The 24,400-nt window shown below is 41.3% G+C and overlaps 3 protein-coding genes and 1 long non-coding RNA gene across 6 annotated transcripts; 2 read left to right on the top strand and 2 right to left on the bottom strand.

Moving 5' to 3' along the window:
* Window positions 1-8: 8 nt before the first annotated feature.
* On the top strand, window positions 9-24,371 carry LOC135342501 (protein odr-4 homolog). The gene is made up of 12 exons (XM_064539232.1): window positions 9-122; window positions 440-512; window positions 581-645; window positions 723-914; window positions 1,168-1,308; window positions 1,627-1,785; window positions 1,958-2,077; window positions 2,312-2,396; window positions 2,493-2,587; window positions 2,673-2,986; window positions 23,577-23,737; window positions 23,883-24,371. The coding sequence occupies exons 1-10, from the start codon at window positions 27-29 to the stop codon at window positions 2,916-2,918; spliced, it is 1,272 nt and encodes a 423-aa protein (XP_064395302.1). The 5' UTR covers window positions 9-26; the 3' UTR covers window positions 2,919-2,986; window positions 23,577-23,737; window positions 23,883-24,371.
* On the bottom strand, window positions 15,521-17,191 carry LOC135342509 (uncharacterized). Its single transcript, XR_010396886.1, has 2 exons — window positions 15,906-17,191; window positions 15,521-15,854 (listed from the first exon to the last, which is right to left on the bottom strand). It is a non-coding gene; the product is annotated as an uncharacterized LOC135342509 (long non-coding RNA).
* On the bottom strand, window positions 17,583-19,738 carry LOC135342508 (uncharacterized). Of its 2 annotated transcripts, none has more exons than XM_064539241.1 (8): window positions 19,387-19,738; window positions 19,167-19,306; window positions 19,006-19,117; window positions 18,791-18,948; window positions 18,593-18,708; window positions 18,447-18,515; window positions 17,851-18,230; window positions 17,583-17,803 (listed from the first exon to the last, which is right to left on the bottom strand). In XM_064539241.1, the coding sequence occupies exons 2-5, from the start codon at window positions 19,184-19,186 to the stop codon at window positions 18,594-18,596; spliced, it is 405 nt and encodes a 134-aa protein (XP_064395311.1). In that variant the 5' UTR covers window positions 19,187-19,306; window positions 19,387-19,738; the 3' UTR covers window positions 17,583-17,803; window positions 17,851-18,230; window positions 18,447-18,515; window position 18,593. The 2 variants fall into 2 exon arrangements, with proteins under 2 accessions (XP_064395311.1, XP_064395310.1); XM_064539240.1 differs by having other exon boundaries at window positions 19,167-19,319; window positions 19,387-19,726.
* Window positions 19,853-22,376, top strand: LOC135342500 (uncharacterized). 2 transcript variants are annotated; one of them, XM_064539231.1, is made up of 11 exons: window positions 19,853-20,021; window positions 20,093-20,242; window positions 20,332-20,447; window positions 20,553-20,578; window positions 20,652-20,899; window positions 21,103-21,282; window positions 21,348-21,403; window positions 21,519-21,695; window positions 21,837-21,939; window positions 22,027-22,083; window positions 22,224-22,376. In XM_064539231.1, exons 1-11 carry the CDS (start codon window positions 19,868-19,870, stop codon window positions 22,244-22,246), a joined length of 1,290 nt encoding a protein of 429 aa, XP_064395301.1. In that variant the 5' UTR covers window positions 19,853-19,867; the 3' UTR covers window positions 22,247-22,376. The 2 variants fall into 2 exon arrangements, with proteins under 2 accessions (XP_064395301.1, XP_064395300.1); XM_064539230.1 differs by having other exon boundaries at window positions 19,854-20,021; window positions 22,027-22,364.
* Window positions 24,372-24,400: the final 29 nt, after the last annotated feature.

Raw genomic sequence — 24,400 nt, 5'->3', positions numbered from 1 at the left:
CACCCTATTTCTGGATAAAGCCCACCATGGTGCACACAGTGATTGTTGACAATAAAGTAGAGGCTGTTCTCAAGGGTCTGCTCTCCTCTGGAGGGATCACAATTGGCATACTGGTTGGCCAGGTATAGTATCTATTATTTGTAGTCTGATTCTAAGAAATTTGGTCACCACAATCAAGATATACTTTGAATCCCCAAATATATTTTAGACTACTGTGCACACAAAACAAATATATGTTCCTGTCTAGGAAATGTCCGAGTAGTGCCTAATAAGAAGGGCGCATTAAATCAAAGACTTACGGTAGATACCTAGCTCCTTAGTGTTATATTACTTTCAGCTTATAGTTTACTATTTCTGCTTGCAATATCTTTTTTACATTATCTTGTTTTTTGTTGTAACCATCCTAATGATTAACTGATGATACAATGCATACACATAGGTGACAAAGACGAAGGATTTTGTACTCCTGGCTGTGCAGACTCCGTCACTTCAGGAGCTAAAAGAAAATGAAGGTAACTAAATTAAAATGTATGGCTGCTTCTTTCATGTGTGTGAAATTTATACTATTATGCCTTTCTAGATGAAAAATCATCCAATTCCTCTGAGCATTTTGAAGACTGGTGGGTTATTGAACACGCTAAGCAAGTGAGTTGACAACTTGTGTACAATGTATATATAGCATACTATTTGCTACAAGCTCATTATACTTGTACTTTTGTCAGGTGATCAATCTCCTTCCCGGCGGGTTAGGCGTGGTTGGAATGTTCTGTGTGTGCTCTAAAGAAGTGCTCCCCTCCATCCAGCCCAGAGTGGCTGGGATCCTTCCTCAACTGACCCCCCACCCCCACACCATATTCCTCCATGTCTGCTCTCTCAGTGGCAGAACAAAAGGACTAGTGCTCCATGAGCAACGGGTGAGTTCAGTACTGTCACTCTGTGAAAGTCAGCGTTCAATGTGTGTGTGTAGATTCCTTGCTTTCGTTGTATCTGTAAGCAAATAGAACAATTACACTGTGTCAAGTACATACATGTACATGTACTAACCAAGCACTTATGGGCTGTTACAGTACAAGATTTCTGAAAGTACTCATGGTGATGTGTTTTACGTAGCTTATGGAGTGTTCTTATAGTAAGTACATATGGTGAAGTTACATATTCTGTCACTAGGGTGGTTTTCATCCAGCTGAGGTGAAGTTCCAGTCCAATCCAGTGCAGCTCGTTCAAGTGGAGTCATCCATCAGACTGTCCAGTGACTGCTACACTCACCTCTATGGCAACACACCTCAGGGGTTGTTAAAGGGCATACAGGTACAGTGATGTGCCCTGGCTACTTACAGTCCTTGTCTCCATTAACACGAATGTGCCTTTTTTAGAGCCGATTATGTGGTGCACTAGGCCTTTTTTCTAGTGATTGGTGGTTAGTACTAACCACTAACCACCGCCGACCAGTGTGGGTACATCCCTGCAGGCACAGAACATGTGCTTACACTATAATAGTTTGTGGGAACTCAGTTTGTAAATAGAAGGGTATGGAAAACTAGAGAGCAGTAAATTGTTATTATTTTGGGGAAAGTTGAACTGATTTTGTTAAATACAAGCAGCAGCTACATGTGTACCACTATACAGGCTACTGTGGTAGACACTGTTGAGGAGGTGTTCTCACGGCCATTGCTCAAAGTGAGTGGTCGTTTTGTTGACGAGGGAGACCCCATACTGCCCAAGACCAGGAAGAATGAACTGTCTGTTCCAGACGGAGGAATCAAATTGGACATCTTAACAAGACACGTGAGTCTACTAATGTGTATTGTCTAAACATTAGTACTTTTCTCTCTTCCCCTAAAGCAATTGCTTCACTTCTGTGTCTCAAAAGCCTGTACTACTAGACAAATACACTGTGCTTTATGGTCCATTATGATGATCATCTTAATGCTTCGTTACTTCCCTGTCTGTTTCGCAGCCCCTGCATTCCGAGGAAGGTGTTAATCTACTGACTAGGGCAAGGAGGGTAGGACTGACTGGGTGCCAGTCTCTCACTGCTTATCTACACTCCAGGGCCACTTACAGCGATGCACTACAGGTACTAGGTAACTGGTGCTGTAAAACTACCATATAGCGAGTATAATTATTATTATTTCGAGGATACAAACAATAGTTTTTTTCTAATTAAGCATGTGCTACAAAGTTTATACCCCCGAAATGAGTATACCCACTATGCGGTATTTCAAAAGTTCATGTGGTAGTTAGAAGATGTACGGCAAGATTTATAGATGTGCACTTTGAATGAAGAGTATAAACTCTACATCTCTTGCAGGCCATCAAAGAAGATGCTTGTCGAAGTTTAACATCTCAACTAGTAGCTCTCACAGAAGCAGACACTGTTCATGACACTTCAACTGGCACGTACAGATATCAATGTTTACGTGTACTAAATCTATGCTGTAATTAAATCTTATAAAATTATTGAGTTACTGTAAGTATACGTATCTCTTCAGGTCTCTCCCTGTCCCTCCCGTGTCGGGTCTCTGTGACTGTCCCCAGTGCTGCCTGGTCATTCTCGGAGTACTCTCTACCAGGAGAGGACGTTAAGGTAGCCTGTCTGTGTACTAATGTCACAACAATTGTAGCCCCTCGTCAGCAAACCCTTTAATCGTTGAATGATTCCTATCTCACAGGAGTGTGAAGGTCGAGTGTGTGATTTGCTTGGAGTAGCGTCTGCAACAGCTCTTCTCTCATCACTCTGCCTCGAGTCATCCTCTTCATCCGCTTGCCCTCAAGACACACCCACTGACCCTCAGCTGGATTCTGTGAAACCTAACCAACTTGAGAGTAGATCTATTAGTAGTCAACTGTGGATGTTTATAGCAGCAGTAATGGTTCTTATATTTGCGATAGCAACATGGGCCGTTGTGTACTCATGATTCATATTCACCTTTCATTGTTGCAATTTGTTGGTTTCAATATAGATCTGCAGTAAATTATTTACTACCTCATAATTGGGGCGAGCGAAGCGAGTCCCTTCCTAGTGATGAACGTTGCAATTTCGTCTGTGCGTGCGTGTGTGTGTGTCATGGACCGGTACACCGGCACGATATGTGACAGTGCCAATGCAAAGGGACCTTAACGCGGGCATTTTCGAATCAGTTTTTATTGTTGAATCTGATAGGGCGTCCTTTAAGCTTCAAAATGATACCAAGATCGACCTCCTAGTAGCCTCGAATCCAGGCGGATTAAAATACGTATTTTAATCAGCCTGGATTCGAGGCTACGTTGATGCTCAATGCAATGACCTTATACCTGAGAACTAACAGGCTAGCTACATAGAAGTGATCTTGCAATTGCTGTCTGTTGTTTTTATTAGCCATAGGACTCTACAAACGCTGAGTTTTCTGTATCTGAACGTATTTGCTGACTCAGCAAAAATTGCCAATTAATTTCCAATTACATCTAATTGCTCCTGCATGTCGTACCTCCTCTGGTCTGGAACTTTCTAGAACTTTCTTTGTGTTACAGTGGATTGCAGTGCACTTGCACAGAAAATTTCCAAACAGCAAAACCACAATCAGATAAATTATTATGAATATCATTATCAGTTTTTTGGAGTTACTTAGCCTCGGTCCCAGGCCGATTTTTTTTTAATAGAACGAAGTTGAAAAATACCGCCTGGTATTGATTGTATCTGGGTGTGGCAGGAACCGGAAACTAAAGCAGAGATTCTTCACATTTTGTTTCCTGCTTTTTTTCTGTAATACTAAAGGTGTACGTAGAGGCATTTTACTCCGGTAAAACTTACAGTAATGTAGCTCCGTGTCATGTTCTCAATTTATAGAGCTAGCTATGGCATGCAACGCGTTGTCTTGTTTGAAGCAAGATGGCCTCACTCTCATGGCAGAACAGGCCCAGGCTCTCAAGCTCCTGTTTGAGGGAAGGGACGTGTTTATCTGGTTCCCAACGGGGTATGGCAAGTCTCTCTGCTATATCAGTTGCTACCCTTTTTAATGGACTACAAGCTAGGTAGGACCAAGGCTCCTCCTGTTGACAAAAGTGTTATTCTTGTTAATTGTCTCTCCCCTTGTATCTCTCATCATGAGACTCATGATTGACCAGGCAAGAGTCTAAACAATAGAGGTGTTCTGCTGCCATCCTCAGTAGCAATAAAGGAATCGACAAAGATTTGGTTGCCACTGCCAAAGAAGTGTCTTCTGGGAAGTATTTCCTGCTGTATACTGCCCCAGAGGCTGTTGTTGAAGACCACTGTTGGAGGATTCATTTTTTGTTGTACCAGAGTCAATTTATTAAAAACCACGCCCAGATCACGCCCAAATACAATCAATACCAGGCCTAGTAAGGCGACCTAGGGTTCAATTGGAGACAGATCGGCCTGGGATCGAGGCTAGGAGTTATATACTCTGAACTTTTCCAAGAGTACTTTGACTTTATTACAGGTAGAAAGCATAGAGCCAACTGAAATGACAACCACTTTTCAGCAAACACACCCATTGAACCTCTCTAGGCATGCCCCCTCCCCCCCAAGAACGATTTAACATGCATGACATTTGTACACTGTACATGCAGTCAGTCAAGCATTCTTGAAATGTATTTCTATGTTCAAGGCTTTTCAAGAATGCTATATCAAAGTAGCCATTCTGTACGTATCTATGAGTGATACTAATAGGAGTGCCCTGAGATTATATCTATATAATCACATGGAGGTGTATGACTGAGCACCTTTTTGGGCTTTTAAATTCCCCCGGGCCCAGCTTGTACATTCAATTTGCTCATACCTGTACACCTTTAGGAATAAGCAGTTGTTCAATGAGATTCTGCTATTGTAACAAAAGTACAAGCTGAGCTTAGAATTATTATTGGTAATGAAATTCATATCTGGTGGTTTTGCTGTTTGGCAATTTTCTGTTGCAAGTGCACTGCATGTATTTAGGTCACTGTGACCATGTGCTTAGTCAGTCCGTGATATCTTTCTTATCTGTTAAACTGAGAACATGCTCTATCTAGCTAAGTCACATTGCAAGCTTTGCTAACAATACCAACCCACAATCTTGTTTTCGAACTTTTTGTTACTTCAGTGCACATGCTCTTCCAACCCTACTCTTCCCCATTTTTTCACAAAATGTTTTTTGCACTTGTATAATAATAATTGCATGTAATAAAAATACAATAATAAATATTGACATAAGGACAAGTAGATTCAGAGTCTAGCTCTTTATAACGTCTTTCACAGTTTTTATATCATCGGGTAGACAGGTCCTTAGGAGGTCTCGATCGAATTTTTTATTTACTATTAACTCCTGTATAAACTTATTTCGTTTGATTTCTTCTGATACTAGTACACAACCTTTCTCCGCAGTTAATTCCCATGCTCTAGTATGATAATCTTTTGCTTCGACATTATCATCCAAAATAAATGCAGCCATCCAGCCCAGCTGCATAAAATCGGTGGTAACGTCAGGCTCTTTCAATTGAACACGAGAGAATACAGGGTTAAAAAGATTGTACATACAACCACTTAGTCCATTTCCTGAGAAATATTTGTCTCTCGATTTGTGTAAAGTGCAACAACGATCAAAATCGATTAAGCATGGCTTAAATTGTTCATCAAAACATATGTTTTCCAATCTCACGTCATTATGAGAAATATTCATCCGGCGCAATTTCAGTAATTCGTCAGCTATTTTTGCAAGTAGTTCTTTTAAACATTTTTTTGCATCAATTCGTTTTAAAGAACCGTACGGAAAATACGTATAAACATAGCCTTCGGGTTCAGGGTCAACATTTAACGTGAATCTCTGCATTGAAAGAGCTTTGAATTCTACATTATGGATCAAATCCTTAATACAACTGGCTTCAGAATCGCAATATAAAAGTTTGATAACATTTTGTTTGTTTGTCACAACTATGTGTGTAGCAGAAGACATTTGCTCATAACCAACTCCAAAAGCATTTAAATCGGTGGGGGATAATGTCATCATATTTTCCTCTGGCCTTTCAAGTGCTGGGTGGTCACATTGTTTTAGAGCGACTTCTTTTAGCCTTTTCAAACCATCTTCCAAGTTCGGAAAACGTTTTAAATTCGTGAAAATGTAGAAGTTATCCCACTTTACTTCAATTTCAATTATACATTGCTGGACTTTACGCTTGGGAAAACAAAACACAGATAGTGTGGTTATGGATGAATCTACATATCTTAACATCCTTAAAAAGTCTTTTGCAACAAAGGTTGCTTTTCGTTCTGTGTCTTTCATTGGCGAAGATTGTACTTCGACGAATGTTATGGTTATATCTTTTTTTTTTGAATACACTATCACGTCCGGCCTTGAGGTCGTGGACACACACACATGTGTTAAGTGTCTCATTTCACGGTTAGCTTCAGTTTCAATACCGGGAAAGGCTTCGGCTTCTATATCCATGTCTCCGAGAAAAGATTTAATGCACTTGGAAGCCAGTTCTTCACTTGTAACGTTTTTTTGATAGCCAACACTAAGGTACGTAGCAATTTCTTCTAGAGTGTATATTGGTGTGTCTATTCCTCTTTGTTCAGACGTATCAGCTACCGTGAATAAATTAAACTCTGACACAGAAACCACATTTGACACAGTGCTTGAGGATGGCAACACTACAGGCAATGTTGTGGATGTTGTTTTGCTCCGTTTTAGAGGAGGGTATCCAGAGCCAGAGGCACTCATCAGAGCTGTAGAGAAGATGTACCATGCAGTGTAAACTTATATTTAACGTGTACAGATTTACATGCTGAGAGGCCCCGTTCCGTAAAAACGCATGTCATTGTGAAAAATTGAAACTAGCTAACTATAGCAACGCTATTAGCCCGTGCATCAAGAAAGTTTTTTAACATTGCTTGAGGCTTGTAGAAACTCTCGGTTTCAGTCTTCTTTGTGTTAATATAGCCTAGCTTGCTCAGCACTATTCTAAACCAGTTATAGGCCTCGTCCAACAGTCACTATGGAGTTTTGAGACCCTCAGGCCCTTAGTAGCACCCTCGCTGCCTTCAGGTCTCAAAACCCCATAGAGACCTTGGGCCGTTTACACAAACACAGTTAGGTATGGCGCAATATCAGTGCCAAAATTAGAGTACATACGGTATTTGTATCTGGGGGTACTCTTTTTGTCAACTGGTATAGAAAATAAATATTCAGGGGTACACTTTGTAGTGTAGACTATCAAAAAGAAAGACTTGGGGGTGCTCTTATCAGTTTAAGGTACACAAATAATTTGTTTGAGGCTGGCCTGAGTACCTATACTCTTCCATATTATTATGACCTAGTACCATATTTTCCATACCTGAACTAAAAAGAGTACCCTCGAATAAAAAGAGTACACCAAATAATTTCTGAAGGTTAAAGTTCACATACTTTAACCTCTAGTAGAGGCTCTACTTAGGGGTGTGGCATGTTCCTTAATATAGAGTGAAAAAAATTACGTAAGTCCGAAGTGTCTCGGTAATTCAGGTGAATACGGTAGCAAGTAAAACTGAGCTAGACCACGCCCATTTTCTTCTATACTAGCTGTAAAAATAAGCGCCACCATAATTTAGGCGCCAGCTGGGCTGAACGCAATTTTTTGTGTTCTAAAAGACGACTCAGATAATTTTTTCTGGCGCTGTAATTACATCAATTACGGTAATTGTATTGACTAATTTACTAGTAAGATCATAGATTGAAAAGGAAGGGGATTGGAAACGAAGATTTTTGCGTGAAACACTCCGCGTTATAGGGCGTGGCTAAAACTACAAAGGGATTATTTTATACTCAGCATTATTTTATACTCAGCATGCTCATTACCTGTCTTGGCTGCCATACAATGTGCTGTACATAGAAATGGTGAAATTGATCACATTTAATGTTGAATATTCTAGACAATATAGCTCTAAAAGGTCGACTAAGCAACGCAACCACCAAACAAATAAATGCTATAAAAGAAGGAATAGCCCTTACTATGAAGCCGTGAGAGGTCAAGGCCCGTGGTGTGTCTAAAAGTATACTAAAGCAGTTTGAAGGACTATACTGCAAACGTTTATGAACAGTAAAGCTTATCCATGGCATGAAACCATTCTATATAGCACTTCCACGCAATGCCCATCACGTTGCGCAATTAAAACACATGGTGCCGTACATGCCTGCTGATCCCTCTAGAGTAACCTCCCAGCCTCTGGGTGATCGCTAGTGGATAGGAGAGCTAGAAACAGTTGAAATACAACCAGAGTACGGTCAAAATGAAAGCACCGCAGGTGCTGATGCCTCGGTGGAGGTGCCAAAGCTACATAACATAAAACTACTAATAGCTAGCTTTTATTATACACACATTGATTATGATGAATTTTGCTGCATGCAATCAACCGAATAGTGGGTAATGATCGACCATGATTGTTGTTAAAAACGATCGATGCCAAAAGTTCAAGTCTAAAATTAATGGCTGCAAGTCAGCAGAGCCTTGCAGCTCTCTGCTCACTCTTGCAGCTACCAATAGCTAGCGTTCTAGTGCAGAGCTAACTACTAAGTAGAGTTGTAACACTCGGTGAACAAGTTTTGCTACGGACTCTTCTGAAAAGGCTGCAATAGCATTCCAAGTAAGCAAAACTAGGCATAACTCGAGAACGAAGCATTATTTTGCAAATCCACGAATTAAAATCCAAGTAAACATGACTAGAAGCCTATAGAAACTCTTACTTGCACTTGATTCATCCTTGAGCAGCTGTAGCGGTCTACACACACACACACACAGACACACAACCGTATACCTCGCTTGCGCATGCGCACCGAGGCATAATAAAAATAATCACGATCGCAAAATCAAAACACCCATTTACACAGGGAGGCCTGGTCGTTTCCAATCCCCTTCCTTTTCAATCTATGGTGAGATATCTTGATCACCCAAATTTGGGTGATTGAGCAGATGTATGGCAAGCCGTGTGGTTCAAAAATAGAAAGCACAAAACGTACTGTTATTATGCCTAAAAACGTACATGTTTTGCCTATTAAACATACGTGTTTTCTATAATCATACGTGTTTCATTATACCGCTACGTCTTCCTGCAACGTAAGGTATTTTATTATAAACGTACGTGTTTCATTATAAACGTACGTGTCAGGTTATATCTAGTATGGCCTCGAATCCAGGCTGAATAAAATATATTTTAATCTGGTCTCGAGGCTAGGTTATATCTGAAACACCTAGCAAGTGACTAGACTCGCCAGCCAGCCCTTCCTCGGGGTAAGGGGCTGGTGGATTGCCTATCTGAGAGTTGTGCAGTTACCTGAATCTGGTAATGACCAATCAGAGTGCAGTATCAATGTCATGTGACATTCTTACGCCCACAGTATTGCTTAGTTAATTTCTTTGTGGTAGAATGCATGATAATAACGGATGGGCAAGACTGTGCTAGTGCAAGATTAAGCGACCAAGCAGAGCTTATCAATCAAGCTGCAATTGAGTATGTATGATTTGCACCACTTGTCTTACAATGGAGAAAATCTTTCCAGTCTGGGGATGGAAAGGGCTTGACAGTAGCCTTCTACCACCAGTCTCAATGTTTCTTGGTTTCTCTGCCACAAACTAAGCAAGGGGAGCTTATTTGTAAGCTATTTGCAACCCACGCATATCAGATATTACAAACCACATACATGATGTCATGCAACTCATTAAAATTCCACCGGCACAACTCTCAGATAGGCAATCCACCAGTCCCTTACCCCGAGGAAGGGCTGGCTGGCGAGTCTAGCAAGTGACAGAGTAGCCTCGATTCAAGGCCGCCTAGAATCGAGGCTAGTGACAGAGAGACTTCCACAAAAAGCAAATTGCGTAAAATGAAACACGTACGTTTTTAGCCAAAACACGTAGGTTTTTAGGCATAATAACAGTACGTTTTGTGCTTTCTATTTTTGAACCACACGGCTTGCCATGCGGATGCGCAAACAGTCGATACTGAGGCTTTCCTACTGCTCTTTATACGAAAAAAACGAACCTGCTTTGTTGAGAGGTAAAGGTAGAGTGAGACGATAGAGCTGGGCTGAGACGGTAGAGCTGGCACAGGTAGTGTGTGCAAAAGATCCCCCTCGAAGAAGACACAGCGAGTTACTGAGTTATAGCGACTTTTTATACTCCTAAAATGCTCTAGTTCCGGTCATAAATACTGCAATCCGATTGGCTAAATGAATATGGGCAGTTCTATTTTTAGAAAATGTCTCTGATTTTTGTCATTACGTCAGGGTCAAAACCAGGTGAATTGTCTGCCACTTGCACTCTTACGTATACCGTAATATCTTCTAATTTATCGGAGACTCTTTTGGGCAATTTTCGTTGTTCTAATACAACGGACACTCCAGTACTTTAATATTACATTTGTTCTAAATATCCGGACAATACCTTGAAAAGTTGAGTTATTGTTCATAGACCGCAAGTATTAGACTTACAGTACTGCAGTTAGATAGCTTTGATTAGCTAGTTTTAGATAGCTAGTGAACTATTCAGTCGTACCCTGTTCTATTAAACTTAGCTAGCTCGCATGCAGCTGCTTGCTTGTTCTAATTATTCCGGACACTTCGCATACTCTATAAAAATCTGTTCCAATTATACCCGGACAATTTCCAAAATAATTATTTTTTGCTGTCCGATAAATTAGAAGATATACGGTACCACCCTTAGGCAAGCTTGTTGTTCCTCTCAAACACCAAGTTTTTTGTTGGTGCTTGGGGACATAATTATGAATTATGGTGTGTGTCATTGTGTGTTAAAACATTGTTCACCTCCTCATCTCATCTTCTCAAATGACATGCATGTACAAACCACGAGCACAACATAGACCACATCATTTCCATCACACAAGCAACCTCACAAACTTTATAATGGCCACATAACCCTTTACCGGTCAAATTGTTGTAAATTTTACAACAACAATCTGGGAGGGAGCGTGCTATCAACTTGTGAATGTTGCATGATATTGAATTGTGTGGCATAGTATCATGAATGCGATTATCCTTTGAAGTTCTGCTGAGCTGTTCAATTAGGTCACTTGAGGTTTAAAAAAAGGTTTGCTATACAGCATGTAGGACTGAGTAGTATCCATTGGTAGACCCTCTGGACTATCTTGGTATACCCATGCTGCAAATTCAATGTAAAATGTCACGTGACGCTACTTCCGTTTCCAATCCATTCAATCTATGGTTCCACAGTCTTGGGGGAAAGACTAGACACACCCTCTCATTATTCAGCTTGGTCTTGAGATGGTGCATGCAAGTCCTCCTGGCTGCTAACTGGAACAAAATCACTCTTACTCCGCTAGACACATGCTGGAATGTAGCTCTTGATGGTGGCCAGATCAAGCAAATGCTACTGGGAGACAGCAAAGCAGCTACTGCACTTGCTTCCACACTGACCTATTTCTGCCTTGTAGAGAACTGTATATAATCTCAAAGATGAGACCCCGATACTTTTCGATGTAACAGGCACGTTGATAACTATGCCTGAAGTTGGGAAGCAGTACATGAACTATACCACATTAAACTTAACTGTGAATAGTGCTGGCTACACAGTGATAGACGACACCAAGGGAAAGGCAACATTTGTGTACGTCACCTGGAAGCAACATGGAGAGAGGCAGTTCACAGACATGATTGCTAAGCTGTACAGTAGCAGTGTATAGTGGTGAAAAACTTTTCTTTTTTGCTATACAAATGTAAATCTTGTGTATTTCATGCCTTTCTGATTTAATACTATTATGCAATGATAAAATTATGCCCTGTATATTTTCGAGGAACTTGCCTGACTTTTCCGGGGTATGAAAATTAATTAACCATTTTACAATATAATATAGTGGATATTACAAACGGTATAGGTTGAACCACATATAATACATGTAGGATGAATATATAAATAGCATAGCTTGCATCCAAACTATATTTAGAATTTATTTTTCACTGTCACTACTTCAAGTCACCTTATTCTTTCATCTACATGTATTTCTACATTAATTGGGCATGGGACATGAGGACGAGCAGAGGCGGATCCAGGAAAAATAAAAGGGGGGCTACATGTATACCGGTATAATACCTTAATGTTACTATTATAGACGGGTATAGTAATTTTAGCGTTTTCAGATTTTTCTCTGTTTTTAGGGTACTAATTTAGGTGGATTTTCATTACCACAACATATCTCGAAAGATGTACAAGTATGAGTTTTAAGGTTGAATGGAAAGTTTGGAGTCAGATACAGATGAAAAAAGGACTAGCTAGCTTGCTGAGCATACTCTCGAACGTACATTAGAAAAAAGAAAAAAATTAGCGTTTTATTATTAGCGCGTACTTAGTTTAGCGTTAATTACAAATTCGCTAAAATTCGCTAAAATTAGTACCCTTAGTGGTAGTCAGAAAGGGGGCGGCTGTGGGTCGGGAAGGGGTTTACTAACAATTTGATCTTTCATGGTTATAGAATGAGTGTCAGAGTGGTATACTTATAGTGAATACATAACCATGGAAAATGAAATACAAAAAACTCGCTCTCTATTCGGCAAAAGTATATCAATAAAGGATTAGAGATAGCGCAAAAAAGATTTCTTGTTTCCACGTTTTTTGGTGTTTGGCCAATCCTAGCAACTTGCAAAACGAATATGTTTTTCTAGTCGGATGTAGCTATATGGCCAGAGGAGTATGCTTGGTAAGATCAAACCTAACATTTATTCTCAACTATGGAGACTGAGCCTATAATACATAGCCAAGATCGAGCTAATTCAAAGAGCTAATTCAAAGAGCTTAAATAACAGAATATGGATTACAAACTTAGACTTATCGAAGTAAATCTCCTATCACTCATGTACTGTAAGTCTTAGACATCCTTTGCTGTTAAATGTTAATTTTATTCAATCACCAGGCGATTTCAACTTATACAACTACGTTAAGTTTTCCGAAGCAAAGCAAGATCAAACTCTTCGAAAAAACTAAGTATTCAAACAAGTTGAATCAACTTGACTGTTAAGTTATGGAACAATCTACCGCGCATCGATCTCTCTCTACCTTTTCAACGACCAAGCAAACAAAGTCTCTACAATCACTTTTTTGGACGTTCATGCACATTTTGATCCAGCAGACATTTGTAGTTATCATAATTTATATAGTTTGTTTGTAGTGCATATATATAGTCAATAACATTATTTTGATTGTATGACCATTTATAGATCCAGGTATGCCAATTGCTAGAGCTGCACCGCACCTGTCGTATTTGCAGTTCACTTGGAAGTTTGGGGAAAATGGATTATAAATTGCAAACAACAGCTTGAGATATTAACAAGTAGTTATGTAAACTGCACTTTTAATACCCATTTGCCCAAACTTCCAATTCCAAGCGAGCTGCAAAGTGCAGCTTTTGGGTGATGTGTTTGAGATAGTTATCAGAGAGCCTAGGCACATTGGAAGCCAGAAATTGACATGCATGAAGGTGTAGCTAGTACAGCCATAGATAGAGTAGAAGAGGGATTGGAAACGGAAGTACCCTCGAAGTACCATCCGTGTATCTCCGCGGTTTTAATCGAGGCTTACTTTTTAACACGAGGGCTAAACATGAATAATTCATGAGAATTGTTTTGCTCTCTGTAAGAAGTCCACGAGCAGTTCTGCTGCTAAACATCAACTTTCTCTAATACTTGAGGCCATTTAGGACACAGGACACTATTTAGTTACAAAGCCTTAGCTATATCAAAGGTACTATAGGAACACAAGCATGAAAAAGCGCTCTGTGTACCTCTAGCTACTTCACGACAATCGAGATTATATTTTCTTTGTTTCCAATTGATACCTACTATCAGGGGGCATGTGATTCAGTAATGGGGGTAGCTCTGAGATGTATGCTTTGGACACAATAAATTTCCCGGGCTTTTGCGGGAGTTATGAGGAGATACACGGATGGTCCCAGAGCCACTACGTAGACTTCATTGTAAAACATCACGTGAATCACTTCCTTTTCCAATCCCTCTCTTCTACTCTATCTATGGTACAGCTAAAGAATAATCTTGCTATATAATTCTTACAATGAAACAACAACTAGATCTAAACATTGAGTTGAGTGTTTGCTGCCAGACAGTCTAGACTCTACACTATAGCTGTAACCGCTGCTCTAATAGCACCTCCAGCACCAGTAATAACCGTACTGGCAGCAGCACTAAACCAGCCTGAAGTGTGGCCACAACTCCTCCTGCTGCAGTGGGACCCATGGCTGACATCATAGACGCTGCTGCTGATCCAGCTGTTATCCCAGCAGCTGTGAATCCAAGTCCAGTCACTACAAGCGGTGCAGCAACAAGGGCAGTTGCGCCTCCCACTACCGCACCGACGACGTACAAACTCATGTTGACGGCTAGATCAGTAATCTGTAATCTATATTAGAAAGCAGCCTTCAGTATAATAATACATGTGCATGCACATCGAAATAGAGACTTCATTGTCAAATTTTGCTACAAATAAGATTCAGAACACTAAATGCATAGCTATACTGAAGGCTGCTTTCTAGACATAGAAGTACAGTGGAACCTCCAATAATGACCACCTCCGAAGAGCAACCACACGCTATATAACGGCCAAGAGCTCAGGTACGGATTGAAACTACAATGACTTCAATGTAAAGCAACCTCTCAGGAGCGTAATAGCTTACAGTCAAAGGGCTTTCCAGCTGAACAATCTATATAGCTCCTATATATAGATATATAGATAGACCTATACGTAGTGGCAAGGCTACTCAACCACTAGCACTGTACTAGCCTCGATCCCAGGCCGCACTTCCCGCTAGGGAAGTGGGCCTGGTATCGACTGCTTGCGCATGCGCTAATATCCCCCCCGGTATCTGGGGGCTTTGGATAACATCGTTTATGCTCAGTAAAACTATGACATCACAACGAAAGGAAGTGGATTGAAGGAAGTAGATAGAAAGTTTGATTGAAGGTTTCTAGCCCATCGGATAGCATTCTGTGATAGCTACCCTTAGCCTGCTATGTTAACAAAAGACTCACAGCCTGCAACAGTGTGGATGACGATCGTCTGAAAGGAGTGACGGCTGATAAGAGCCTATATGGACAGGCCACGCCCATTTAACACTAACTTTGGTGAAAGTCTACTATACTACTGCTACTGATTCTATCAGAAGAAAATAGCAGTACAACAAACCTACACAGCTCTGTTTCTAGCTAGCTAGCTATATAGCTCTGTGTATGACTTTTAGAATATTTTCTCTGATGTATCCAGTATTATAGAAATATTTACGGGAAAAAATCCAATAATTTGGCGCATGCGCAAGCAGTCGATAGCAGGCCTTCTTTCACTTACAATACCTGGTTACAAATACCGTACCCTCGCAAAAATAAGCCCATCTTGAATAAACGCCCATCCACTCTTTTGCTTCGAAGTTCTTGCTAGCCTCGATCCCAGGCCGAGTTTTCGCTTTTATAACGGTTAGGCGAACAACTGGGCCTGGTACTAGTTGTCTGCGCATGCGTCAAATTTTCATTGTATATTTGTGGTCGGCAAAAATATTTAATAAATCAATAATGGAAATTTGTACACAGAAAATGCACAGAGTGAGTACACAAAAGATGCACATAGGGAGCTGCTTCACAAAGGCCTGGGGAGTTGCCAGTTGTGCTGCAGCACAATTACAGTGACCCAGGGCAACTTCAGGATGATTGAATGCCTTCAAATTACGTTTCAAAAAGATTTAGCAGGCTGCTGGACTTCTCTGATTCTAGGCCCCAACTCGTAACTCATTACTTGAGAAAACGTAGATTCTCTTGATATCTCTGAGCTACCCAGCAACGCTCGAATGAGCAGGTCATACTCCAGTCCTGTGTCTGTGAGTATAGGACAATATTAAAAGAAACCAAAGACGGTAAAACCCTTACCTCAAACTGTCCAGTCTCGTCCGTTAGTATAGCCAAGAGGAGCACTGTTGGGATAGCTGGATATTAGCCATTGCTCCTGTACAGAGAAGTAGACATTTTAAATACGTGTAGATCTATACATATTAAATTTCTCGGTTATAGTGTCATTGTCGACGAGCTGATGATGGCAGCACCAAGTTCTCTAGCTCACACTCTTCACTTGATCCACCATATTAATGATGAAACTATAGTCTACCTACATTCTTGCCAAACATGAACAAGACTTGATAGCATAGCCGGCCATAGGGCCCCACACAAAAATATCTGACCTTAACAAGCTTGACAAAGCTTTATACCTCTTCCCTTGTTGTTCAGTCTTCAGAATAAGCTTCAGAGAAGAGAGAAGCTTCAGCTAAGAGCCATTCCAATCGATTCCAATAATGATAAAACGGGAACTGACTTCTAGTACACGATAGTACACGAATATAAATGTCACGAAAGTGAACGAGAATATCCATTCGTCAGAATCTGACGAACGATTGACGCATGCGCAGACAACTAGTACCAGGCCCAGTTGTTCGCCTAACCGTTATAAAAGCGAAAACTCGGCCTGGGATCGAGGCTAAGTTCTTGCACAAGGGTATTTTCACTCGATTATAAGCCCACCTAGAATGAAGAGTTTGAGCATGCGCAGTAGCTAAATGCCACATGTTCACCATTAATTTTAGTGAAGAAAGGAAGTTTTAGGTAGTAGCTAGTAAGACTATACTCCTTGCTGGACCAAGATCAGACATATAACTTTCTCTGTATGGATCTGTTTGCCCCTGAAGATGTATATGCAGGGAACAAGTAGTCCTATATGCAGAGAAAAGAAAACACAAAGTCCAAGAAAGTTATCACACAGGCCAATTTTGCAGGTTACCTTGCCTTGGTTTTCTGAAACAAAGTACCTGATAGCTGCTCTGTAGGAGTATGACCTATCATCCTTTGGGAAGTTTCTGCTACGTACATCTGACATCGACACAAGTGACAAGCAACGAAGAGTCAGAGTTCACTTCTTCTTGTTCATTCTCTTGTCTTGCTTTATCATACTCATGCATTAGTTTATAACATTGTTGTTGTCAATGAAATGTTCATACTATGTATTAAAATGAAAATACAATAGAGCAAAGTATAAACCTCGATTTGAGGCCGCGGGTGGGCGTATATTCGAATGAAAACTCGCCGTTCGCGATTAAACGCCCAGTCCCCTAATAAGCCTAGACTTCTTGCAGAAAAGGGTGGGCGTATTTTCGAGAGGGTACGGTATAAATCAAATGTAGATCTGAATAATGCAACTTACACAAAATAGATCTAGGCCTTATGTGAATCTTGTCACTTGATTTTGCAGTATCTTGCAGCAATGCTTGCAAATACATGTAGACGTATGCTTGTTGGTTTACTATATATATCTGTAGGGCTAGGGGGGCCCCCCCGGGAAATTCCCAGTGTTTAGATTCACTTCCGCCTGTTGCGGTACAAAAGGCCCGTGCCCTGGGCAGACCTTTGACCCCAGCTCCAACATTCAAATATCTGTAAACAGCTCTTGTTTCTTTTCCCGCTTCATAGCCCGTTCAAACGATTTAGACAGCTCTAAAACAAGCATGCGCATTTTATACCAGGGTGGGGATACATGCACGTGGTTTTTTTTAGCACAAGCAAACAAAAAACACATAATGGCTACTTATACAGAACAAGCAAGACTCAAGGTACCACAGAAGACATTACATAAATAAGATGTAGATCTACATCTATTCAGCTTCAGGTACGGTACAGCCAGCATCCTCCAGTGCACTTTCTGGAGGAGTTCCAGAAGTTGCTTGCGCTGTTCCCCGACGTCACTCTTGACGAAATTGATTCGGCGCCATCCGAAGGTAACACTGGAAAGTAAATATTAGAATGATGATTTCAAATACAATTAAATTACCATCAGTGTCAGGCGGGTGTAATACATCCAGTGGTGAAGCTGCTCCCCCTCCAGCGAAGAGCCCAAAGAGAGGTAATTCTAGAGGAATTAATTTCAATAATTATCACGTGATATGGATGACGATCACTTATCTTTTGCACAGGTGTTTCTCGAGTTCGAGTAAGGACAGTTGGGGGTGAAGCCGGTCCTTCGAGGCCTAAGAAAGGTGAATGTCACTAACCTGTACATATGAATAAAATGAGTGGTACTTTCCTTAGGTCCCGGAGGGTATGATCACGATGATCCTCCAGTCTTGAATGGAGAGGGTCCCTGCCCGTACTGCCACCTGTCACCGTGTGTCAGAGCCAGACCACCCAGCTGGCTGATTGGAAGCGCTGCACCTAATTTGGGGAACATGGTGAAGCGCTTCAAACTATACAGAAAGTATTGGACGCTGCTAGGTCAGTTGGGGGTATGGAATCACCCTCTATATATGGCATATAAAGTGACCAAAACCAGTGCACATGACAAGAGGGATGTGATGCCTGACTGTGTATTGAGAGTAAGTTATAAATGATGCCCACTTTACAGTGCAAGTACGATCAATTGCTATATACCTTTTCCAGGAGGTAGCGATTTCCGAATCCAGATGGAGTTCCATACACAGACTTCCAGTCTTCTACTTCCTTTATTGTTTAATTATGTAAAATGCAATTATAAAATGCTGATTGGCTAGTCAAAATTTGCACGGATACGTACTTACTTTATATGTCTTCATAAAGACCTTCGTCAAGTACATGTACACCATCGTTTAATAGGTCCTCGTTTTCATCTACTGGCTCATCTGATTGCTCAGGTTGCACGTCCTCTACAAACTCACTGCACATATATACATGTAGCAAAATTAAATTATATGTAAAATAAATTATGTAGATTGTACATAAAATATATTACGCAGTACCTGAGGTCAACTTTTCTCTGCTGCTCGTAATTCTCCCATATTTCTCCGGCAAAGTTGAACGATTTTTCTACCAGCACTCTTACGTGAGTCCTACGATCCGGTCTTCTCATGCCCTGAACCAGTCGTTCACTTGTACACTCTCTACGTACATTCTCGTTCTGAAGTAAACAAATGAATGAACGTACAGTCACACGTACATACATTGCATAACGTACCCAGTCCATAATAGCAAGGTTCATTCTCATGTTGAATGTAGAAGTGTACACGTTTTGAGATGTATGTGAGCAGCTGGTGATTGAAAGACTCCACCCAGAATGTGTCTCGACACTGTAAAAACAACATCATAGAAATTTATAATAATTAGAAAAAACCTCACTCGACAATATGATTCGGCATTCTTGTAAATAAGGGTGTCTTTTAGTGCTGACGTGAATGACTCGATTGCAAGAGGATCCTCTAGTTTTATCTTCGTGGGCTTGTACCCTGGACGCTTACAGGGTGACACTTCGTTACAATCTGAGTGCTCGTTCTGAGAACACGATTATAAATGTTATTGGTGTACAGAGTAAGGACAACTTGTTATCATACACACTCACCTGATAATGCTCCAACTTGTCCAACAGGACAGAAATAAGCTCTCTGCTGTCCAAGGGCAATGAGCCTCTAGCTGTAGCAGCAAGAGAACGCTTTGCCCTATCTATCCTAGCTACAAAAGCCTACTTTGCATCTTCAGTATCGAAATTCAGCTCCATTTGGTACCGAAAACCATGCCTAGCACGCTTCTTCTTGGGTAGAGAACGAGAGTTGTCACATCTTTCAGCCATTTTTTTTGCTCTTTTTTGGAACAAAGTATCTCGTGAGCCAAGGTGCTACATGCAGGCTATAAGGGGCGTATCAAAGTAAAACCATGTGTGCATAGCGAGCAGTGAAGCAAAAGAGGCCAGAGAGTAGTTTATCGCATGCGGCCATATTTAATTCCAAGTTCCTGACCGACACTTTTGTCTCATAAATTAGCCGCACCCTGCCTCAGTATGATATGAGATACACCCCCTTTGTTGACTGAGGGGGTGGCTATCAATGCAGCACAGAGAGGTCACATGCAGATTAGTCTTCACACAAGTAAGACAGTCTATCAAGGGTGAACTAGCAGCCATGTCATCTTTTGCCCCAGCAAGCAAGTCTTCTGAAGCAAGTAGCTTTGCTTATGAGCCTGGCAAAGAATTCTTTCCAGGTGAGTGAGCACTGTATATATGAATGTTGCTGCACACCGGATACCCCCATGTGATGGATGTGATGTTGCAGGTATTGGTGAGATCCAGTACAAGCCGGATGCTCCCGCCAGTGACATCCTCTGCTTCAAGTACTACAATCCTCAGGAGGTGGTCAGAGGTCGGACAATGGAGGAGTGGCTCCGGTTCTCAGTTTGCTTCTGGCACACCTTCCGAGGAACTGGTGAGACATTGAGATTTCTTAGCGTGTGTTGACACCAACTAGTGTGTTGACACCAGCAGAACTAAAAATGACTTAATACTGATTGATAGGGGCTGACCCATTTGGCTACCCCACCCTCTGTCGCCCCTGGGACGATCAGTCTGACTCCATGGAGAATGCCAAGAGACGACTCAGAGCTGGGTTCAAATTCTTTAAGAAACTCGGGGTGAGGATCGTCATCTATGCTGTATATATGTGGTACATATTAAAGGGTGACCTTTAGGTGTACTACAAAGACAATTTTTAACCTATTCCACACTTCTAATTTCAGGTCAAGTACTGGTGCTTTCACGACAGGTAAGCCTAACACAACGTACTTCCCATCCCACAGTATGCGCAGTTACAAGTTATAATTTCTCCTTTGCTTCAGGGATATCGCCCCAATGGGAGCAGACCTGAAAACGACCAATCAGAATCTGGACAAGATGGTGGACCTTGCCCTCCAGCTTCAGAAGGAGACGGGTGTCAAGTTGCTCTGGGCTACATGTAACCTGTTTGCCCACCCCGTGTACGCGTGTGGAGCGAGCACCAATCCTGACGCTGCCGTGTTCGCAATGGCAGCTGCCCAGGTCAAGAAAGGACTGGAGATTGCCAAGAAACTGAGAGCAGAGGGATTTGGTGAGTGCCTGAGCTAGCACAGCTACACACACCATTGTCATCGTCCTTGTCCAATCATCAGCATTGTCTGCAAAGAGGGCATTTACCTGGTACTGGCTAGCTCAGAAAGTTGCTTTACAGAGCCCTTTAATTAAAAATACCCTTTGACTATTAATTTTAGAGTACAGTTATTGCAGCCGTTGCAACTATAAAGCCTCTTGCAGTGTTTTGGGGAGGTCGTGAGGGCTACCAGTCTCTGCTCAATACTGATGTCAAGAGAGAGCTCGACCACATGGGAGGATTCTTCAAGATGGTTGTCCAGTACAAGAATAAGATTGGCTTCAATGGTCAACTGCTCATTGAACCAAAGCCTAAGGAACCTATGAAGCACCAGTACGACTACGGTAAGCTGTTTGTCTTAGCACTTTCCTCAGTAAACCATTTTGTGTGTCTCTGTTTGAACCGGCAGATGTTCAGACTGTGATTGCGTTCTTGAAGACTTACAACTTGGACAAAGACTTCAAGGTGAAAATAAATCTATAGCTGTGTCAATTTTAGGATTGACGATTAAGAGACATCTTGAGGCATTTAAAACATGGCCCTCTCTATAATTATACTAATTTTCTATACTCCAATGCAGCTGAACATAGAGCCCAACCACACGAGCCTGGCTGGTCATGGCTACGAGCACGACATAGTGGTTGCTTCTGGTTATGGGATGCTGGGCTCCATTGACGCCAACACAGGGTCACCTGACCTCGGCTGGGACACTGACCAGTTTCCTATGGACGTCAAAAATTCCACCCTCGTTGTCAAGGTGAGGGATAATAGAAAAGGACAATGCAACTTCCTTTTACAAGAGTATATTTGTAGCGTACAGACTTTATTTGTCTACCCAAATGGAGTGGGTCGAAAGACAAAACTAAAACTAAGACAAACTTAAAGTGTCTTTCCTCAGGTGATTCTGGAGCAAGGTGGTCTGGCTCCGGGTGGCCTCAACTTTGACTGCAAAGTGAGGAGAGAGTCCACTGCTCTGGAGGACATGTTCATCTCACACATTGGTGAGTGGTACATGCATGTACGTATCTATATTATGCTCCAAGTATTAAGAGATCAAGCATATACACACTATCGTATAATTATTCCAGGTGCTATGGACACGTTTGCTCGAGGTCTTCGGGTACATCCCTGCAGGCACAGAACATGTGCTTACACTATAATAGTTTGTGGGAACTCAGTTTGTAAATAGAAGGGTATGGAAAACTAGAGAGCAGTAATTATTTTGGGGAAAGTTGAACTGATTTTGTTAAATACAAGCAGCAGCTACATGTGTACCACTATACAGGCTACTGTGGTAGACACTGTTGAGGAGGTGTTCTCACGGCCATTGCTCAAAGTGAGTGGTCGTTTTGTTGATGAGGGAGACCCCATACTGCCCAAGACCAGGAAGAATGAACTGTCTGTTCCAGACGGAGGAATCAAATTGGACATCTTAACAAGACACGTGAGTCTACTAATGTGTATTGTCTAAACATTAGTACTTTTCATTTTATTATCTCTTCCCCTAAAGCAATTGCTTCACTTCTGTGTCTCAAAAGCCTGTACTACTAGACAAATACACTGTGCTTTATGGTCCATTATGATAATCATCTTAATGCTTCGTTACTTCCCTGTCTGTTTCGCAGCCCCTGCATTCCGAGGAAGGTGTTAATCTACTGACTAGGGCAAGGAGGGTAGGACTGACTGGGTGCCTGTCTCTCACTGCTTATCTACACTCCAGGGCCACTTACAGCGATGCACTACAGGTACTAGGTAACTGGTGCTGTAAAACTACCATATAGCGAGTATAAGTATTATTATTTCGAGGATACAAACAATAGTTTTTTTCTAATTAAGCATGTGCTGCAAAGTTTATACCCCCGAAATGAGTATACCCACTATGCGGTATTTCAAAAGTTCATGTGGTAGTTAGAAGATGTACGGCAAGATTTATAGATGTGCACTTTGAATGAAGAGTATAAACTCTACATCTCTTGCAGGCCATCAAAGAAGATGCTTGTCGAAGTTTAACATCTCAACTAGTAGCTCTCACAGAAGCAGACACTGTTCATGACACTTCAACTGGCACGTACAGATATCAATGTTTACGTGTACTTTTTGAAAAAAAATCTATGCTGTAATTAAATCTTATAAAATTATTGAGTTACTGTAAGTATACGTATCTCTTCAGGTCTCTCCCTGTCCCTCCCGTGTCGGGTCTCTGTAACTGTCCCCAGTGCTGCCTGGTCATTCTCGGAGTACTCTCTACCAGGAGAGGACGTTAAGGTAGCCTGTCTGTGTACTAATGTCACAACAATTGTAGCCCCTCGTCAGCAAACCCTTTAATCGTTGAATGATTCCTATCTCACAGGAGTGTGAAGGTCGAGTGTGTGATTTGCTTGGAGTAGCGTCTGCAACAGCTCTTCTCTCATCACTCTGCCTCGAGTCATCCTCTTCATCCGCTTGCCCTCAAGACACACCTCAGCTGGATTCTGTGAAACCTAACCAACTTGAGAGTAGATCTATTAGTAGTCAACTGTGGATGTTTATAGCAGCAGTAATGGTTCTTATATTTGCGATAGCAATATGGGCCGTTGTGTACTCATGATTTATATTCACCTTTCATTATTGCAATTTGTTGGTTTCAATATAGATCTGCCTCATAATTATATACTGTTACCACACACCTTAATTAAAATTGCTGAGTCATGAATGACTCAGCAGTCTCATGATTTCAAGATGAAAGTGGCACTGGTGTTTGGCCTTATGGGGCTCTGTCTGCTTTTGATATCACCATCTGGAGAGGCTATAGATCTCATTGTAAGTTTGTATGCATTATATATTCTCTATAGTTTGTCAGTATATTGTTCTGTAGGCCTATATGAGCTGTATAAATTATATACACTGGATAGCTTCATGCACTCATAGATATATTTACTTCACTCAAGGGATAATTTTCATGCAGAAAACAGCGGAAAAGCTTGGAAAAGTACTGAGCACCGTTGACCAATTGAAAGAACAGCTCTATACGTTGACTGGAGGCAGTGGGACAATAACTATTCAGGGAAGAACCCTACACTACAAGGTGAAAGGCGGGTTCTATAAGTGGGAGTATCAGTACAAGGGTGAAGCATGGGATGAAGAAGCAGCGATATCTGTAAAGACTAAAGGATGGAAAAGTAAAGATGGTGCTCGGGAGCATGCACTAGAAGACCTTGTTGCAGAACTGAAGAAGCTTGGACTTCTGACTGGCTGATGGACTTTCATTCGATATCAGTACACTTTAATACACCTCTATTTACTTGGACATGTCCGACTGTGTATTCATTATGAATGTGCACATGTATCTTGTCTTGAGATCAGCTGATTTTGTTTTGACTTTATTCCCAATATAAAGATTGTAGATTTAGACTTTGTTTGACTGGATTCTATATGAACATTTGCTCAGCTCTTGTATATATGCAGCCTATAATATTATATAGC

This window comes from Halichondria panicea, chromosome 10, assembly GCF_963675165.1.
Source record: "Halichondria panicea chromosome 10, odHalPani1.1, whole genome shotgun sequence".
Taxonomy (NCBI): domain Eukaryota; kingdom Metazoa; phylum Porifera; class Demospongiae; order Suberitida; family Halichondriidae; genus Halichondria; species Halichondria panicea.
The sequence above is the reverse complement of the archived record's forward strand: the minus strand, read 5'-3'. Positions and strand labels throughout refer to the sequence as shown.

What these genes read in the sequence shown, in the direction of transcription:
- LOC135342501 (XM_064539232.1), top strand. Translation starts at nt 27, where the DNA reads ATGGTGCACACAGTGATTGTTGACAATAAAGTAGAGGCTGTTCTCAAG. An exon ending in TTATTGAACACGCTAAGCAA is followed by an intron (nt 646 to 722) that starts GTGAGTTGACAA and finishes TACTTTTGTCAG; the next exon opens with GTGATCAATCTCCTTCCCGG. An exon ending in TGTTCATGACACTTCAACTG is followed by an intron (nt 2,397 to 2,492) that starts GCACGTACAGAT and finishes GTATCTCTTCAG; the next exon opens with GTCTCTCCCTGTCCCTCCCG.
- LOC135342508 (XM_064539241.1), bottom strand. Translation starts at nt 19,186, where the DNA reads ATGCCGAATCATATTGTCGA. An exon ending in ATGCCGAATCATATTGTCGA is followed by an intron (nt 19,118 to 19,166) that starts GTGAGGTTTTTT and finishes TTGTTTTTACAG; the next exon opens with TGTCGAGACACATTCTGGGT. An exon ending in ACCTTGCTATTATGGACTGG is followed by an intron (nt 18,949 to 19,005) that starts GTACGTTATGCA and finishes TGTTTACTTCAG; the next exon opens with AACGAGAATGTACGTAGAGA.
- LOC135342500 (XM_064539230.1), top strand. Translation starts at nt 19,868, where the DNA reads ATGCAGCACAGAGAGGTCACATGCAGATTAGTCTTCACACAAGTAAGA. An exon ending in ACTGAGAGCAGAGGGATTTG is followed by an intron (nt 20,900 to 21,102) that starts GTGAGTGCCTGA and finishes AGCCTCTTGCAG; the next exon opens with TGTTTTGGGGAGGTCGTGAG. An exon ending in ACTTGGACAAAGACTTCAAG is followed by an intron (nt 21,404 to 21,518) that starts GTGAAAATAAAT and finishes ACTCCAATGCAG; the next exon opens with CTGAACATAGAGCCCAACCA.